This window comes from Rhamphochromis longiceps, linkage group LG9 (genome assembly GCF_057381845.1).
Source record: "Rhamphochromis longiceps isolate RC_006_pf linkage group LG9, R_longiceps_female_GT1.1, whole genome shotgun sequence".
Lineage (NCBI taxonomy): Eukaryota > Metazoa > Chordata > Actinopteri > Cichliformes > Cichlidae > Rhamphochromis > Rhamphochromis longiceps.
The window spans coordinates 26958938-26979358 of NC_140565.1; the positions used below are offsets into that span (position 1 = coordinate 26958938).

The window sequence follows — 20421 nt, forward strand, 5'->3', positions numbered from 1 at the left end:
TTAAGTCTAAAGGAGTCAATTGTGCGTATCGACAGACAGACCAGAGCACGCTTCACTGCATAGCAAGCACTCGGGGAGTGTTATCATGTGGCTAAGCGCTCTTGATTCTCAATCACCTGAAACTGCAAACAGCCGTCACATCACATAACAGGAATGCATGTATACACGGAGGTATCCTTCGAAAGATCTAAAAAGATTTCTTGAAATCGCATCTCAGCTAAAAGAAGATGAAATAATTAGTGTGTTTATGTTTACTCTTAGTCGGTGTCTTCATCACTTAATGCCGATAACTTGTGACTGCGTTCGCTGTTTCATGTAGAGGCCACCAAGATGTGAAGTGATTCTTGGCTTGAAAGAATATATTAAAAGGAAATTCATTTTTTTCTCATCGTCTCTCTGTAGTAATTCAAAAATCAAATGTGTGTTTTTCTCACATTTTAAAAACATGTTTCCAAGCCAAAGGTAATGATGCGTCTCCAGCTACAAGGCCTCTCCGCATTAAATGACCTGTTAAATGAGTTGCTATTTGGATAATATGAATGAGTGCAAACAAAGGAGTTCTGGGAGGTTTGGAGCACTCAGCTCCTGCATTAGAAAACACTCTCAGGTTTCACAGCACCTTAGCTATTATATTTAGGGGAACCCTGGATTTAGTCAGATTTCAGCTCTTGTTTGTGAATCTTGCAGAGGTGTGAGATAAGAAATAGGAAAAACTTACAAATAAATCACACAGCTGTCTGGTTTTGAGCTCTGTGCAGTCTGAGCTACAAATACCCCCATTGTACTGCTGTGTATCCTTATCATAAGACATCAGCACTTGGAGGTAGTTGTTAACTTATCCCAGCGCTAATGCCCTCCTGCGCTGCCCTGGGAACTCGCAGGCCATTGTCCTTCACCTCCATGCAGAGTTTGGTGAAAGGAGGAAGGGACAAAAAGCCTTGTAGGGTTCACATGCTGCAGCTTTGTAGCGCTTCGTCGAGGGAACAGAGGTTGGGGATGACCGCAGAAAGTAGGCTACAGGTAAACTGCGATCAGTACAAAAGGAACAAAATGGGAATTGTGCATTTGAATGGCCACACATCCCTGCATCTGACATATAAAGCCTGTAGTTAGAAACAGCCAGCTGGATAGATTTACATCTCACCAGCACAGCAGATGAGGCATATTTTTTTCCTGATGGCAATTATTTGGCTCTTCTACCATTAGAGGAGAGGTTGACATTTCATGTCTGTTAAATACACAGCCAGCAGTCTGTTAGACTAGCTCTGCATAGGGAATGGAAGAACACAAACATATGCTAATTTTGATGACAAATAAATAAGATACCAGAATTTAACTCACGAAAACCAGAGTACAAGCTTCTCTGTACCATTTTTAGCACATTTAAACACACAAAAAAGCATTTTATATAATAATAATAATAATAATATGTAGCCAATAATGCACAGCAGTAAGCATTATGTACATTTAAGCAGCTAAGTCATAAAAAAAACCCTGTACAGTTGTGATCACACACCTAACATGTTTCTTATTGTGGATGGTGTGTCTTGTGTTTTGGCAGACTTAGCTGGGTAGGGTATCTCTGCTAAAGCGTAATTTGTGGTCCTGTACCCCACAACCAATTTGTTGTTTATGAAATCAGACAGCAAGGAGAGGGGTTTCCACCCACCATTTCCACCCACTACCCAACATATGCTCACATGTAGTCCTCCAAAAACCCAAGTGCACATTGCCAAGTAGGCCAGAATAGGGAAGCGAGCGACACCAGACACATAACTTGACCCTCAAGAGTGTTTTTTCCACATTCGCTGTACACTGCCTCCATCAACAACAAAGCTCTCCTCGGGTAGATGGGCTGTACCTGGACTGCCAGCAGATTGCAAACACACAACCTCCCTAATGAGCAATAGATCCACTTTAGATAGCTACCCTGTGGACCTGGATAAGTGGCAGAACACGGATGAGCAGAAAATTGTAATTACGGCTAAAATTACAGGCTTTAAAGGTGTTTATTTCTGCTGTTAAGTTGGGTATTTTAACACAGGAGTCAATGGAGCCCGACTCACTTTTGAAACCAACGTCAAGTGGCCATTAGATGAATTGCAGTTTTTGGCTCTGCCACACTGTCTTCATTTTATCACACATCAGCTTTGGCTTAACAAAAAAACAAAAAAGAACAGAAATTTTGTGAAATACAATCATTGCACAACCTTTTGTTTCTGAGAGCTTGATTAGAAAAATATGTTTGAAACTTTAAATTTCACTAATTAACACAAAAACCTTGTTATTTCTTTATGCTTGCAGATTCAGCTTTAAAATAAATTATTATGTACTGGACTTTTTACTCTACCCATTTATTATATATATGCATAATATTAATTAACAGAATTTGGATCTTAATAAAATACTGCTTCACTTTTACTGACGTGTCTCAGTACACAAATAGAAAGAACATCCTCTCCGCTTCTGTATTCCACTCAGTGACTGGCTGTCCAGTGTGCTTGATAGATTGACTGCCGCTGACTTTCGTCCAGTCATCAAACTGTGTGCCAGATCCACTTACACAACCTGGAGTAGGGAGTGATCCTCATCCTCTTAAACTCTCAAACTCTGCTACAGCTTAAAAAAATCCTTAATGAAGTTATATATGCCATGTCTGATGAATGTAAACCTTGCCCAAAGATTGTTTATGCCTCATGGGTTGTTGAGAACCTATTTTACATACACTCAGCATGCTGTGCTGGAAAGGCGTTTCCACCTGTCCTAATCCTAACGCTGCTGGGCTTTGAACTTGGGCTTCATGTGATGTACTAATCCAGCCAAGCATTTTGCTGCCACGAGAGAGCTGGTAATCTCTTCTCTGCTGAATGTCTGAGTCAGTCTGACTCTGCAGCGTTTGGCACGATGGAATCAGCAGTGAAAGTATTTTAAACAAAGTTTGAAACCCTGGAAAAATGCAGGGGAGATTTATCTGCTTCAGTGAGATATGAAAGAGGTTTCACCCACTCGAATACAGCAGCCTGCAGACTTTCTACAAGCTCTCAATGAGCTTTGTTCATTGATCTAAAATCCTCTGTCCTCACCATTCATAAAAACAGAACTGCGTGCACTCAATGTGTTGTGCACGTCAGAGTCTGCAGTGTTGAAGTAACTGAAGTGGAGGGAAAGCCCCACGTAAACAGAAACCAGTAAAACGTTTTATTTTTTATTTTATAGTTTTCTGGAGAATTTTTATGCACACGTGTGATTCATAGAGAAGCAGATTGTGGGTTGTTTGTGTGGGAAAATACTCCACCTCCAACTGAGTTTTGTCTCTGATGCAGAATAACACTTGATGTCAACTGCATTGAATAATGTGGCACGGGTTCAGTAAACAAATTAAATGAATATGAACCTCATGTTTACCATCACATAATGCAAGAGTCTCACTTGAATCATTTTAAAGTTCCCCATTGTCTGAATGAGGGTGCACCGGCTCTTTAGACAATAGAGATGCTCTCTGAAACCGGGGAAACCTCACCACAGTATGGGTGAAAAGAGTCCTATTGTCCTATCTTCTATTGTGCTGCTGGAGTAGCCTGCAAACAGAACACTGTCAGTCTTTGTCTTTGTCCGGATCAGCTGGGCATCCCTGTTTTTTCATGCTCTGCGGAGCCCCATGTGGCTGCCATGCCCTACATGTCACCGTAATAAAGTTAAGGACACTGCTGTTACAGTTGATAATGGAAAGGCAAATATGTTAGAAGCTCGGCATATGTGTAGCCCTCAAGCCTTTTTCCCCCCTCAGTATTTACAATGATGTTCTTGTGATTTCATTTGCTGTCTTTAAAAGGCTTAAATGGCTTATTGACACAGTAAGTGCTGATTAGCAAATGACTAGCTGTTTATTCTGTGAGTGTATAGTTGTCCCTGTCATTGTCACGAATGCCGATCATTAGTCATCAGTATTGGAAGATGATTTAAAAAGGGGTGGGAGGGTAAGGAGTTCAGTACTTCGGTAATTTTCAGATAAGCAGATTGACAATACGTATAAAGCACTAAAGCAAAAATAAAGTGCTAAAGTACTTAAGATTAGGAAACCACTTGAGAAGCCCCTCTTTTATTTATTGATTCATTCATTTATTTAAATTTTCCATTACTGAATTTAAAAAGACAATCTCAGTCATGTAAAAACATGAAGCTGTATTTGAATATAAAAGTGGTAACATAGTAACAAGCCTGTTCAAACAAAGAGTAAAGCTTCTGTTCTCAAATTTATTTTGAGTTTAAATGAAAAAGTGTTATCAGAAAAACTACATCAGAAGATTTATAAGGAGTATGTATAGTACTTTGAAATTATTTTTCAGTGTGTACAACATGTTATGCTTTAATAAAGATTAACTGGAAATTTAATTAGAAAAAAAATATATGGGTAAAAAATATATTTTGTTCATAGACTGGGGTAAGAAATACCGTACACACCGGAATACAAACTTAGTGTAACATAAAACACTATAGTAACAATGTAGCAAATAATAGTTTTCATCCAGTAACCAGAATGAACCAGCTTCTACCTTTTACTGAAATTGTTATGTAACAATGCTTTCCATTGGCCCGCTTTAAAATTCCAAATTTAAACTGATCACCTGATTGGGTTTCCACCAGCGGGAAGGCAAGGCCGAGGGGCGGAGCTTTGTGCTGGTCCGGAGATTCGTCAATCTATGTACAGATTGTCGCGCCGCCAACCGGGACCACATAGGAGTACACGTTACTTTTTTGTCTCTATTTGGAGAAATTTAACATCGAAGTGAAACACGCAAATGAGTGGAAATGAATGAGGTTTAATTTTCGTCGGGTCTCCCTGACGGAGAAATGTACACTGAAGGGCGTTTTCCGTATTTTTTCCAGTGTGTTTTTCCTAACAGGTAGTGAGCCTGAGCGCTCAGTCAGTGCAGCTCTGTAAGGAGACTGAATATCCCGCTTTGTAATCTCTTGACAGCCTTTTTAACCCATCTTTGGCTCGACGGAGGCTTGTCTACTCTCAACAGAAATATGGACTGTGTGTTTTTTTTGGATATTTTTGGGCGTTATTTTCTGAATTTGTAATAGGTATGGGTTTCTTCTTTTTCTCTTTTTTTCAATGTTCGCATTTATGGCAACAACCTGTCGTCCGCCTGGTTAGTATTTGGCAACAGGGAACCGTATTCATAGCCACAGGGGACGATTTTGTTGTTTAAAGTAGCCGAAAAATAACAAAAATGTTGCTTTTTCTGCAGCCTTTGTGTCATGTGTGAGAGAGAGTGAGCAGCGTATAGTATTATACACGGTGGCTGATGTATTGCCTTTACACCGCAGTGGCATACGTGGGGCTTGATGTGCACTTTCCTCCCCATGGAGTCACGAATAACGCTTTAATTTAACGCGCATATATTTGTGCAGATTATTATTTCAGGTGTGTCTTTAATTAAAAGCATTCGTTTAAAGAAAACAAACCCACTCCCCCTATGCACCTGCCACCGCTCACTTTTAGCTCTCCCTCAATTGAACTAGAGCTAGATTTTAGACAGGTGCTGACTGATTTCCCACTTTGGTATCTGTGTGCTACGATATCACTGTCATATTTCTAATTCTGTAAGAATTTAAGGCGGTATAAAGTCTATTAGAGACTTGTTGTTTTCTATCAATAATGATGCAAGGATGTGGCGTTCAGTGGCTGTAGTAATTTTCTAAAGGCTTGCAAAAGTCTGCAAAAGCTTGACTTAGTTTAACTTTTTTTTTTAAATTATTTGTGCGTAGGTTTGAGCCATTGATGGACATGAAGAAGGAAGACGGTGTGGATTAGGATCTTCCCCTACCCATTTTTTCTTTTCTTTTTTCTTTCTTTCTTTCTATCTTTCTTTCTTTGGTTTAATCCCCCCTCCTCTCGTCCTAAATGTGGGCTCTAAAGGACTTCTTCCCCCTCTGCGGCTTGGAATGAAATGATGGCAGCACGTTGGAGTGATTCACCCCAGGACAATGAGGAGCGTAAACACAGAGCCATAACTCCATGTGGCAAGGTAGGACTAGCTGCAGGATGGTGGCAGTTGAACATATAACTGTTTATTGAGTGCATCAAAGTTCATTAAGGGCATTTTTTTTCCCCTTCCATATGGACCATCTGTTTTTGACACAATGTGAGTTCTGTGCTGTTGTGCAAGGTGCTTGCATGTGGACTCACTTGTCAGAACTCATCACCTAAAACCTCCAAAGTACCTAACATCATCAGCGCTGTCATATAGAGGTATCATCACTTGCACAAAACCTGGGGCAAAATTTCAGAAGAGGGCAAACAAGGGAGTGCTGTGCGCTACGCTCACACATCTTTCAGTGTTCGGGTTGACAGGGTTCATCTTTTTTTCTTCACTCTTGCAACTGTTTAAGTGCACAAAGAGAGTTTTATACTTGCGGCACTAATCTTACTGGGTCCTTTGTGTGTCTGCATGCCAAACTCTGATAAATGGCACATTGTGGAGCTCATCCTTTTCCTCTTGTGTGCCAGAGCTTCAGCGGTTACATCATCATAATCATCATCTCGGACCAGCTAGGCTTGAAGCATGTCATAACAGCATTGGACTGGTGGCATGTTTTGGATTAATCCATCATCAGAAAATGGCAACAGTGCTCTCTCTCTCTCTCTGTTTGTGTGTGTGTGTGTGACTCTAATCCTCTTACTGTGTCAGTACTAGCTGTGGATGGAGGACATACATTTTTGGGAATGGAGTAACTCAGCATCCTAGCAGAGCTGGACTGTTTTTGCAGTGGTTGATGGGGTTAAAAAGGAGGTGCCTGCTAATGCTTTTGGTTTAAAGTGAATCTTAATGAGGCCATCAGGCTGGATTGTCAGCAAACATAGTTTATATGTTGTCTGTAAAAACAAACTGCCATGAGGCAAAACCTTTTCCTTGTGTCTCAGCGGTGAAGTTTTCCACTTGCCTGTTTCTGCAATCTAATAAATGCTTGCCACAACATCACTTAACTCTCCCACACTGCGGAAAACTCCAATCACCATATCCCAGCAAGCTCCCAGCTTCCTTTTTCACTGGAAGTCCGATACTTAGAGCTTTTAATCAGCTGAGAACCACAGCTGATACTCGTAACATGCTCAGGGACAGCCCACTGAATCTGCAGGTTGATACAATTGAAATCTGACTCTCCATCACACCTCTGCTTCGCTGCTGAAGCCGTGACTCACCCATGACTCACCCATGAGTCAGTGCCTGTGTTTAACCTGAATATTTGCAGCCCGGGGCCTGACATATGAGCGAGGCAGGTGTTTTTATCCACCTGATGCCTGCCGCAGACAAACGCCCAATTTTAAAGCTTGGCTGCTTATGAACTGCTGTCTCCTCCCAGGGGTCTAGTGAGAGTGCTCCCGCTCTTCCTTCTCCAGCTTCCCACCCCCACCTCCATCATCTTGGCTTGTTAATGAGGGAGAATTCAGGGGGTGGGTTCTCTAAACCTGCCCCCACCAAACCCCATCCTGCTACTGCCAAAGCAATGGCAGCAACTCTGTGATAATTTAGACACAGCTGCCCGGGTCATTAGGAGAAAAACACCCCACACTGTCTATCCGTCTTATTTGTGTTCTTTTCTTTAGTCGACCTACTGTCACGTTCAGGCTAGCAGGGCAGCTATAAGGCAGCTGAGGCCCTGAGTTGTTTACATCTCAAAGTTCCAGTAAAAATATATTGAAAAGCAAAAGACTACACTATCTGTGAATGTTGTTTTTTTTTACTATGAAGTCAGAGTGTGTGTCCTAAATAACCTTTTGTTTCAAGAACAAAACACATCAAACCAAAAAGAATATAAGCAGGTTAGCTCTTGGTTGCAGCTCATGTGTGCATGCATTATTAAATAATACCATATTAGGTGCTTCTGTTATAATAATAATAATAATAATAATGGATTGGATTTATATTGCGCTTTTCAAGGCACCCAAAGCGCTTTACAATGCCACTATGTCCTGTGGACAGACAAATGAAGCAGTTCTCCACCTGCTGTGGGTTCTGGTTAGACCCTCCAGTTTGTGGTGGATCTCTAGAGCAGAACAGGGACTACTGTTCAAAGACCATCTGTATCCATCTGTAGAGGGTGAGCCTCACAGTCAGCACATGAGCGTCTCTGGGCATTGACTTACTTTTGCTCCCAACCTCAATCGTCCACCATAACAAGTTTTTGGCACTACTGTGCTGACTTTTATTCGGACTCAGAGGTTGCTGTCTGGTTATCAACAACCGAACTTTCAAACTAAGAACGAAGGGGTTGTGCTCTAGACGATTAGTCATGGATGGCCTTGGTTTTCTGGGACACATGAGGCAAAAACGGGAAGAAAGGCTAAAATGGCTTTTTTTGGTCCACACGATGACTACTACTGGGAAAAACCTTTCTCTCTCCAAAGCCCTTAAATTTCAGTTTCATTGTTACTTTCGGTGAAGAAAGAATTTGGGTTTCCAAACTAAAGGAGAATGAGAAATTGTTTGTAAAGGATTGGAAACATGTATGAAACTCTCCAGCTCTCCATTGATTGCATCCCTTGTTGAGGAGGAGGAGACCAGTGATGGTGCTCTAAGCAGCGGTGATGCTCTCTTTCTTGGACTAAATATAGCCCTTACTAATTCTGTAAACCCCTGCGCTTTTTTTCTTCTTCCTCACCCGTCCACATGCTTGTCTTTCACCCGTCCTCTATTCCCGCGTGTTTTCTACGATGCTATATTTAACCCGTGGAAAGACGAATGCTGAGAGGGGAAAAATGGAGTCACTGTACTGGAATCGCTGCCTTTTTTCTCCCGAATGCAGTTAAAAGCAGCAAACACGTGAATGTTGGTCAGCACAAGTATCATTTTAGGGTTCAGGGAATGCGACACTGGTCAGTTTCTGTGGAAATTACAGAAAGAGTCAGGTTTTTTTTTTCCAAACAGATACCCAGCTGGACACGTCTTCAGTGTCACCTCCCAACCCTAATATGATTTCATGAAAATGAAATATCTAGCTATGGAGTGCAAAGTCTCCAAAGGATCTAACCGTGTTTGGGCCATGATGTTTTATCAGTCAAAGCAGTGACAAAGGGATGTCGATTTGCATACATCTGAAAAACAAATGTGTCTCGTTGCAGTAGATCAGGCCGCTTTTATGTTCTGCAAACAAGGCATTGACTTGGACATGACCTGGCTTCTGATTTAGCACACACGTGCACACACACACACACACACACACACACACACACACACACACACACACACACACACACACACACACACACACACAGAAGGTGTAATGGGAATAACCAGGAGTACGGTCTTTGAAGGGTTTTCCCATTTGAGAACGCCACTTCTCCCTCGCTCTGGTGATCAAACTGAAAGTGGAGTGCATGTGTGTATATTTTGGCATCTCTTATCGGAATCAAGCTTCCCAGCTATTTTTTTTTTCCTGGAAAAGACAAAAAAGGAAATCTGCATGCATGCTGCACTCAAATCAAGGTCACCCGGGATATGTGTGCATATGTGTGTTGGACCGCACCCGTATCTTTTCCTCTTGTGGAGGGGGTGACATTAACGCTCGGTAAGGCTTCTCCGCTCGGCCACACAGGCCGCAGTCACGCTGGACGCTATTTTTCCATTAGTTAGAAGCACAGACAGATGATTGATGGATGTGTAGGGGGGAAACAAATGGGTGGGAGCAGGAAGCGGGAAGATGAGAGTTTATCCAGTGGAAAAAAAAAATACCCCCCTTTCCTCATCTTTTGTTTATTTATTTATTTTTTTTTTTGTTGTTGTTGCCAATTGGCTCAGTGTCGCAGCCTCTTCTGCCTGGATGCCCCCGCCCCTACGTAAGATTAAGGGAGGGCAGGGGGTAGGGGGTGGTAGGAGTTTGGGTGGTGGTGGTAGTGGGGGGGTTGCACATGTAGGCAGACAGGCAGAACAGAACCAGTCTAATGCTCAGTGAGCATGATACACTATCCATTACACATGCCCAAGGCACCTCCATCAACACTTGCCCCCTATCTGGCTCTCTTTGGCTCCGAGGCATGACATACACTGCTCAGATGTGTGCTCAGTTGATCTGCATAGCACATTTCTTAAGGCGGTATTCACACTCCTCCTCCTTCATCCTGTCATATTCTACACCCTGCATGCTTCATGAACCACAGATTATGTAATGCACTGCGCTGTGGCTGCTGGTAGATAATGAATATGTGGAACACATACATTGAAAAAGAGCAAACATTTCATATGACCTTTTCTTACATTTATTATTTATTTTGGAAGTGAAGCATATACTGTATAGCTGTTATTCATTAGCAGTGTCTGCGTAGGTTCTCAGTCATCCAGGTCATGGTAATCTAATGAGCTTAAAGTTTCTTGAAGATGTTTCACCTCTCATCTGAGAAACTTCTTCAGTTCAGCGCATTAGCAGTGTTTGTTTTTGAAAGGACCTTATGTAACAGGCTGTTATCAGAATACATATCGTAACCTGTGGTGTTAGTCTGGGTTCTGAGGTCTTGGCAGGAAACCACATTATTTCCTGTTAGCATCAGCAGTGGAAGTGAACAAGGGCACTCTGATGAAGGAATGATTTCATGAATGGATGGCAGCAAAGCCACTGGAAGCTGTTGGAGGTTTATTTAATATGGCCTTTAAAGTGTACAACACCAAACTGAACACAGCTTCTTGATCACAGTCTGGCAGTTGTTCACAGAAAAATAAGTGGAACTGGTGAGGTCAGCGTGAGTATATTTAATGTTGCACATACTGGAGCGCTCTCGGTCTGCTATAATGCTAACTGAGTGACACAAGACAAATAGGTGAGCTGTGCAAGTGCTGCTCTGCATGCACATGGTGGGTGAGAGGAGAGACATGGAAGCATGTCAACTGAACAGGCAAATAAGTATGAAGTCATAATATTTGCCTGTTGTTTTCTATGTTTGTTTAAAGTTTCTTTATAGTTCTTTCGAGTTATTGTTGCAGGTGTTCAGGCCTGCCAGACTGTCGGGATGCATGCTGCTGGTAGGAACTCTTGACCACAGTTACTAAATGACAAGCTAACAGTTAATGCTAGAAAACCTCTGCGATTTAATACTCTAATTTACAGTTGGGGAATATGGGATGTTTTTTGTTTGTTGAAGCCTTAAATATAATTTTAATCAGAGCTAGGCCACACGGGAACCCTTTAGACCATGGGTCTTTGGTGGAAAAAAGTGGTCCCAGTGGGTTGTGGCATCCCCAGGAGAAGGAGCTGGGAATGACCTTTTGGCTGCTGGGGATGCCTTAGTCATGACTGATGAAAAGGTGGAGCACGAGCTGGGCTGGCGGATTGGTGTAATGTCATCAATAATAAAAGCATTGTACCAGACAGTTTTAGTCAAGAGAGGATTGAGCGGAACGTGTCTTTTTCGATTTTACCAGAGCAGAGAGTCTATGTTCCAGTCGTCACTTATGTTTGTGAGAGCTGAGTGATGACCGAAAGCATAAAGTTGCAAATACAAAGGTCGGAAGTTTGGCTAGCCTCTGCCTTAGAGACAGGGTGGGGAGGTCAGATAGAAGTCTCAGAGCGGAGCCCCTGCTCCTTCATGTTGAAAGGAGATAGTAAGGTGGTTAAGGCATCTGGTTTGGATGCCTCCTGGGCACCTCCTTTTGGAAGTTTTCCAGGCACGCCCAACTGGGAGGAGACCCTGGGGTAGACCCAGAACCTACTGAAGAGATTTTATTTATATATATATATATATATATATATATATATATATATATATATATATATATATATATATATATATATATATATATATATATATATATATATATATATATATATATATATATATATATATATATAATCATTTGACCTGAGAACGCCTCAAGTTCCCCTGGTGGAACTGGAAAGTGTTGCTGATTGATCAGCTATTTGTTTTGACAAAAATGTAATAATAATCAATGAAACCATTTTGCACATTATACAAACAAACAATAGCAAATGTGTTTCTAAATTAGTCTTAAAACGTTAGGTTGAAAGAACAAGCAGTCTGAAGTCATTACACAGGGTAAAATCGGCTGCATTTAGGCAGTGCTTTTCTAGACTTATTAATGTCTCACAGCACAAGTCATAATCAGATTATTCTGGTCACCATTGACGTCATGTTTATTTAACACAATAACTCAATAACTTTTGAAAGAGCTTAACAAAACAAATTGATTTGCAGCTGTTTTTTCTTGTTTGGCTTCTTGAAACTAAGGTTACCAAATGGCTTAATTTGTCGTAGCCTTCTTGTTCAATAACGACTTTCTTACTGTCATCTTGGTCCAAGCAGAACTAAACCTGAGCTAGCATGCTGCCGTCTGAGGTTTGAGTTTGAACACATAAAGTACAGTTTTTAAATATCACTCACATACACAAATTAATGATACATAGCGCAATGATTTTTTGGGGTGGGACCGTGGGAGGGTTTAGTTTCTTGACTAAAGGCACTTCCACGTACTTTCCTCTTAGCAGATCGCCTGCTCCACCTTCTTTGGATTTCTTTACCTGCATTTTCTGTTTAGCAGTTATAAAAATTAGCTATCTGGATGGATTTGGACTGAATAAAAATGCTAATTTTGATGTGTATTAACTCTTCTCCACTGATGTTAATAACCCACCTCATCCATCTGCTGTCTCAATAAGCCTCGTGTCCTTTTGTGACTTTCATGGCATTCTCTTCCTGATGGCCTCATCTATTTTCCGTCAGTGAACTGAGGTAACGTGGATATCTGTGGAACACACATGCGCTGTGTGTTGTTTTGAATGCGAGGTCGTGTGGCACTGCCTGCGTGAGAGCGCCACGAGATCCATAACTCACAATTGATTGGATTATATTGGCTTCATCGTGGGGGGAGGGCACATGCTTTTGCTCTTTACCGGACTATTCCTGGCGTGTGACGGGGGGAGTTTTGGAGCCACATGGTGCTGCATTATGTCACAGCGGTTTACTGTCTAGATGTTATTTAGACAGTTGTGTGTCAGTAATTCAGCATTTTATGCTTTAAATTATTCCAGCATGAGATAATTTGGACTAACGTGAGGTCTTTAATTTCCAGAAATCTAAAACAAATTCTGCTATTATAAGGAAAACTGAACTGATGCAAAGTCCTCTCTCACAAACTGCTTTCAGAATATTTTTCAGAAACATTTTGATGCCTTTTAAGAGGTAATTTCACTTTTTTGAAACATCGCCAAGGAATGACGCACTTTATTAGAATTGCCTGGCCTAGATTTAGATATTGTGGGAACAGTGAGTCCTCGTTGAAGATATTGGTCGAAGATTTGCTTGTATTAATCCCCCTGACTTCTTAAGCATTTTGTTGTGTTTTGTTTTAAATGTAAGATGTCAAAACATCGGCTTTGACGTCCTTAATCTCGCCAGGAAGTCTGCAGACAGCTGGACGGTTTGACTGACATCATGTTTTGACTTATTCTATGTGATATTTTGGCTTGTCTTGCTGAGCATCTTGACAGAAGCCCCCTCCACCCATGTGGTTATTTTTTTTAAGCTAACCAGACATATTTGGTGCCTCCACTCTGGAGGTAAAGTTAGCTGTAAGTTTAAAGAAGCAATTTCACAGTAAAATCAAATATGCATGTTTTAATTCCAGTCTGCAGACTTCACACCAAACATCTACATTTACATCTTGTCACTCCCATGAATGTCAGCCTCTCCTCACAGCTATATGCCATCGACTGCCTATAAAAGATAGAGATAGCCACTGTGACTTCATCCTTATTTACATATTATCTTTTTGTTCTGAAAGTGACCATATTATGGTGAGAGGGTGAGGTACTAAGTTAACTACTAGAGTCACTGCAACTGGTTAAAAATGTACATTTATAAATAGTACGGGTGCAGTGTATAGACACAGATATAGGTCATTAATGGTAAGTAACAGACTAAGAAATTCACGGGAACTGAAGCAAAATTTTTTTGACTCAATAAGCTGTAATGTTTGTCACATAATTACAATAAAAACAGTGTACTGAGACCTAGGACACTGTGTTTGCACACACTGGCCACACTTTATAAATGCTTAAAGCTGGGCTTAAAATCCACATGGATTATTATAAGTAAATTCACATGTTGCATAGTTGTTATCCATATAGATCTAAACAGTTTTTCATACTAGGCTATAATAAGCATGCTTTGGTGTAACGTTGAGCATTTTAACATGTGAGACCATAGTGACTGAAGCAAGCCTCAAGTGGCCAGGTGAGGAACTGCAGTTTCAGGTACTTATTGTGTCTGCACTTTGTTACAGGTTGATTTTGTAGTTTGATAGAATGAAAATAGTTCCTATATGAAATTGCTCACCACAAACTCCCACAGTGGACACCCCTTTAATTAAGTTTAGTAGACATCTCTATAGATGATATCCCTAAAAAAGGGAAACTCATATCAGAGCAATCTAGGTGGGTAAATAGCACTATAGCCCAGAGGAAAAAGCAGAGAAGAGCCAGTGAGTGTTCATCTCCCGAGCTGGTGAGCACTGAGTTTTGGGTAGCCATGTCTGGTCTCCGGTCGAGTGTGGGGACTTGGCTGACCTTTTGGGCCAGACTGTGTTTGTAGCCTCCTGACCTGACACAGTCTCATGTCTGCATGATTACTTAAGCTGTCTCACTCTTCTTTTAAAAATATGAAAGGAGTACTGCTGCTGCTGTTGGTGCCAGTTCACTGTTGTCCCCTTGTGTGTGCAGATGTCACTCAAAAGTTGAACGTTTTCAGATGAGGGCACGATAATTTTATGGATTACATATTCTGAATTTTGCACACGTTTAATTATAATTCCTGCTTAGGCTTTGCAATCTTTAGAGAAGGAGAAAAACAGAAGCTTTTATTAAAAATGTATGAATATTTTAAATCCCACCTCAGGCTGCTTTGTAGTTATGGCGTTTCTCATTTGAAGTGGATTTAATGCATCTCCCTGATGAAGCAGGCTGTCACAGTCACAAGCATCTGGACGTCATAGAGCATCAAAGGAGTGGAAGAAACATAAGTAGTCCCAGGCAGCTGTTTACTGGCATCCAGTAGTTTGCAGATTCTGTCTTCTCACATGTTAAAATGATTCACTGCATACTTTTTCTTTCTTTTAAAAGCTTTATTTCTTTGATATCCCACAGCGAGAGGAAGTCTTAAACTGGACGCTCATTTACTTAAGAGTGCAAGGTGGGACTTTGCTCTGTGAGGGTGGGGGCTGCGGCACTCCTCCAGCCTTTTGTCAGGGAGTCTGAAGAGTTTTTTGCAGAGTAATGAAATAAATAACTCAGGCTGCACAGCGTCCCGCATTGCCGGCAAAGTGCAGCATCACTCAGGTTTTCAGATTGAGGCAGAGCGCCTGCATAGCGCCTCCCTACTATACCTTCTTGCAGAATATCTTGTGCCCCGTTTAGGTATTACAAGCATTTAATTGAGCTTCAGTATGAGACTGCAGAGGAAGATATGGATCAAGTCAAAGACAGAGACTTTTAAGGAGGCAGAGGAAGAGAGGAGGGTAGTCATTTGGTTGTCCTGCATTGTGGCCTGATGCATGTAGATTAAGAGTGATCCTGTGCCGCTCTCAATCTCAAGCTGCCTGTGCCTGGTACCACTGCAGAGACGAGCACCGGGAGGCACAGCCAGCCTGGAAGAGAGACAGAGAACATCAAAAAGAGCCTAGCAAAACGCAGAGGCGCATAGCAAGGAGAGGCGCATCCTTCTGCGTTGTCTTTTAGGCGTCGCCGCCGCCGGTCAGCATGCTGTTAACTCTTTTCTCCTACTCCTCTCTCTTTTTTCTTTCTTTTAAATGCAAAGATAATCCCCCGAGTTTCTGTGCAGCCTGAATCATTAACATATTGTTCATTAAGCGTGTCTGGGGCGATGGCCACAGCTGACAGGGTACCTGCTGGGCTTGCAGATGGGCACGTGGACGTACCCTTCTGCTGATGCTTCTCTCTCGGCTCCTCGCACTCGCCTCTCCGGGGTGGAGAAGAAGTAGCGACGGTGCCAGCAGGGTGCCGCTGGGCACAGCGGGGTATGGTACACACAGCTGAGGGGCAGGTGTCTGGGCGGCTCATGTTTCTTCAGTGATAATGGCTCATCTTAAAGTTCTCGACTGTATGATTAACAACAACTGGAGGTTGATCTGTGATCTGTACTGCGCCTGGAGCAATCAGGTCAGTCTTCTCTTTTCTTTTTTCTTTGGTATTATAACAATATTTAGAGCCATCTTGCTGTAAGGCTGTTTTTAGCTATCAGACTAACATAGTTCCCTTACGCGAGTCATTCCCATTGCAGCAGTCATGCAGCAGCATTATTTTGACCTGTAGATATCAGTCACCTCTCCTTACTCTTCTTTACGAACTAGCCTTCCTCCCTAGCCCCTGTTTCTCTCTGGAGTTCTCCAGCAAAGGCATCCCTGACATTTCGGGTATTAATAGCCAGCATTCATTCAGAAGTGCAGTGTGGAATTAGAGACTGTGGAGTGCTTGGCATGCTGACCTCTGAGTGTCCCTGTTCTTGCAGACAGAGTGCCTCGTGTAGCCTCAGGTGGCTCGACGCTAAACTTGGTTTTATAAAATCAGTCTTACGAAGTGATTTAATAAGAAGTATTCTCTGTCCAGCACAACTTATTGGAAGGACTGTGGAGGAGAAACTAGATTGAATACGATAAGAGCGATAAGAGAAATACTGACCCAGTTGGGAGCAGTGGTACATCTTTTGCATCAATTACTATGAGGATGGTTGTTTTCTTGCATTGGTTTGCATTTTTTTTTTAAATTAAATTTTTGTTGATTCTATAAATTCAGGTGGAAAGATAATGCTGGACATATTTTAAAGCAAAGGTGTTGGGATAATGTGAATATCACTGTTATATAGCTATTGGAGAAAGCAAAATAACCTTAAAATTATAGAAAAAGACTGAAAAAAATGCTGAACAACTTTTTTAAAAATTTAGCTTGAAGCAGCAAATGAAACAGGCATTTTCCAAATTTTTGGCAACGTTATCATGCAGACTGAGCTTACAAGCTATCTGAGAGCACATGCCAGGTGTTTAGCTGCGTCTGTGTGCTGCTAGCTCTATCGGCAGTTACCGTTGGGCGGTGGCCGGCTTCAACATATCGCCCAACATTGATTCGGGCTCATTTGTAAATGCAAAAAATACTCTTGATTGGTGTTCAAAAGTGAAGAATAAACTTATCGGGTTAGCTTAGAATCAAAGCCTGGCTGCTGAAATCTAGAGGAAGTTGTACTTTTACTCTTTAATGGGGGTGGGATGTCTAGTAAAGGGTGAAGTCGTCCTATGTTGAGAGAATGATGTAAGCGCCAGGACATCCAAGTATATGAATATGGATGTCTCGTCCATACAATGCTGTTTTCTGTGTTATCTAATTTGGATCCATCTGTCTTTACATGCAGAGAAGTCAACTTGGCACCATAACAAACCCTTCATATCTCTGACATGCCTCTTAGGCTTTTTCACTGGATACCCACACAGACAGCTCATTGTTTCATGCATTTTTCCCCTCTCCCTTTTTTCATTTTGCCATGGAATGCCTGATGTGAGGACTAAAGAAGTCTTGCCGTGTTGAGCAATGTGGCAGCTCTGCTCTCTGGCTTGCCCCTTCCCCTAATTTAATTTTAGCTGCGCTGAAAATTGTTTGCGTCCCAAGCCGAACTGATAGGCCTCTGTTTCCAGAGAGCCGCTGCTGTCCAGGGCGCTGAAAACAGCCTTTGTGTGCCAGTAGCACAGCACCGAGGCTCCATAAAATATTTACAGGCTCACACCTGGTGTGAAACTACGAGAGAGAGGCCAGGGAATCAACAACACTGCCACCAAATAACTGTGAGGCCCCGGCACTATTAATATTCAAGTTAAACAAATAATCAAAGACTATCTCAAAGTTATTATTTGGTTGGGGGATTGCTTTATTCTTAACAGGTTTGAATTAAACACTTATACATCAGATAACACTTGAAATTAATGTCATGTTGTTTAAACATTGTGTTTTATCAGTCGCATGTCTAAATAAAGAAGTAAAAGAAAGTTTTTCAGGCACCAGATGGGGTTAAGTTAAAGCTGTTGGATCTACTCCTAATTTTGGAAACTCCTTCAACCTCCCCTCTATACTGCATTGGATACGGGAGCGACATCTGTAACCCCCTGAAACCAACAGTTGACCAGCTGTGTGACAGTGAGAGTAGCTGGTAATATAGCCTACTTTTGGTTCTTTTTGTTTCCATATATTACTTATTACTGGAGTGTTATGTATATGAAAACCTCCTGAGAGGCCATTACTTGGACCTTTGTACAAGTGCTGTAACCTTTGTGATGGACATTTAGAAATAGAATTTCTCCAGCAGAACTATGGTTGTTTGCCGTTTTATTCTACGAATGCCAATTTTTTTCACCAAACAATGCACCTTAACTCCAACTAGGACTAGGCCAATTAATCACATTTTATTTTCACATTACAATTGGCTTCCTGGGGTCCAACTATCATGGAAACAAGATTGATTACTCTCCTTCGTGAAGCCCGCCCTGTTGAGATTCACTTGAGCCAAGATGAAGGAAAGAGAGTGTTTGGTTATCAGAGCTGTTAGAAGATTAAAAAGTTGTATCAGTGTTTTTGAAGATGAACATAATCACTGCTGCTGTAGACCTTCTGTGGCTCGCAAGATGCAAGATTCACAGTAAAAAACACATCCTGGTTTTGGCCAAACTCCCATTTGTATCCTGGGAGTGTCCCACTGTCCATCTGTCCACAGTTCACATGCATTGCTACTCCTCCTACAGTATTGGGAAGGATTTGGTCAAACTTGCATGCAACAATCATCCGATGGGTCCTCATCCAGATTGGACTCTAGGTCAAGGTCATATATGTTGTTTTGAGATTATGGTTTTTTTTATACTACTAGAAAAAATCTGATGCCCAACAAATATGTTTCATGCAGCACTGTAATAAAATCATTTCCAGATTTTTTTAAGCAGGGTTTAATTTTTCAGTCATCTTTGCATGCATAATTATACCCCAAAGGCCAATTAGGCAACAGAAAGAAACCCTTCATTATAATTTTCTTTTGTTCTGAGCAGCCTCACCTCCAATAGTTAAATCAAAGATTTACTGTAGCTTGTGTTATGCTAATAGTGGCTAACAGACTGGTAGATTATTAGCATCATGCAGATGTGTTGATGTTGATAAAAAAACAAAACAAAAAAAACTTCATCAAACAGCATAGTGTTATTTTTTTTTTTTAGGTTTTTTCAGTTTCACTATTTTAAAAACTTGTTATGAGTAAAAACTGTTACTCTTGTCTTTAGGTTTAAGTCTCTTTTAATATGCATACAAACTAAAGCAACTACCAGTCGTAGGTAGCATCAGTTCCACCTTGGCTGGTTGGATGTTTCACCTCACTTTGGTCTGAGGAGTACTTCTGACATGGCACTAGGGGGTTAAACATGAGAGTGTATGTGTCATGGGGGCACACTGTCACGACCTTACGCTGTCAAAAGACCTCAAAGAGCAACTAGAATTAATAATTCATCGATGAGGAAAGCAATTATACAGGGCCTTGCTTGCATTGGGGGTGGGGGGACCCTGGGGACTCTAATTGGCCCACCTGCTCTCTTTTCTCTAAGGGGTTGGTGAGGTGACTGGATGTAAGGGCGCTGTGTATATCCGCACTGTCTTTGTTTGGATGCCTCTGGCTCTGAGCTGTACACGTGGGGGGATGGCTTTTTTTGTTGGTGTGTTGGAAGCCATCTCTGACATCCCCATATTGATGGACCACACCCAAAACCAGAGGAAGGGCTTTCCAAGCGCTCCATGAAGCTTTATTAGTATTTTTATTGGTATTTTAGTAGTATTAGTAAAATGATTTTCCTAAACAGCAGATCCTTGTGTATATTAATAATAAGTTAAATGCGATGGTTTATTTCAAGGTGTTGGGTAGGTTAATGCACTTTGACTACTTCTTGGGGCTGAGGTTTTAATTAATTAATGGCAGCAGGAAGCTGCAGATTAGTTAATAGCTCTAAACATAATTAAACTGGCATACACTTGAGTAGAAAACCTTTTTTTTGGCTTCGTGTGGTCTTGCAGTAAACCCCTTTTCAGCGTCTGATGTGTGTCGGCCCACTGTCGGCTGGTCTTTCTCTCTGTCCGTCTGTCCCTTTCTCTCCTTTCTCCTTCCATCTCCATTTCTCCTTTGTGGAGAGGAATTCCAGGCTGTTGGCCCGCACAATTGCCCGGCCATTAGCATATGAAAGCAGCCGAGGGGCAGTGAGATGAGGCGGGAAAAAGGGAGGGAAGGGGAGTCATAAAACTTTCAAATCAGTTCCGAGCAGACTTCAGAACTTTAATCAGCCCCATGCTAGCACATGTGCCTCTGTGGCATGCATTTTCCTC

At 41.6% G+C, this 20421-nt stretch overlaps 1 protein-coding gene across 1 annotated transcript in view; it reads left to right on the forward strand.

Annotated features, from left to right (window-relative positions):
- The first annotated feature begins 4711 nt into the window (after positions 1-4711).
- The window catches only part of arhgap21a (Rho GTPase activating protein 21a), a 102490-nt gene continuing 86780 nt past the window's right edge, over positions 4712-20421 (forward strand). The window contains exons 1-2 of the mRNA XM_085419096.1: positions 4712-5088; positions 5776-6035. Coding sequence (XP_085275222.1) covers positions 5958-6035 — 78 coding nt within the window. The 5' untranslated portion in view covers positions 4712-5088; positions 5776-5957. The remainder of the gene's footprint in view (positions 5089-5775; positions 6036-20421) is intronic.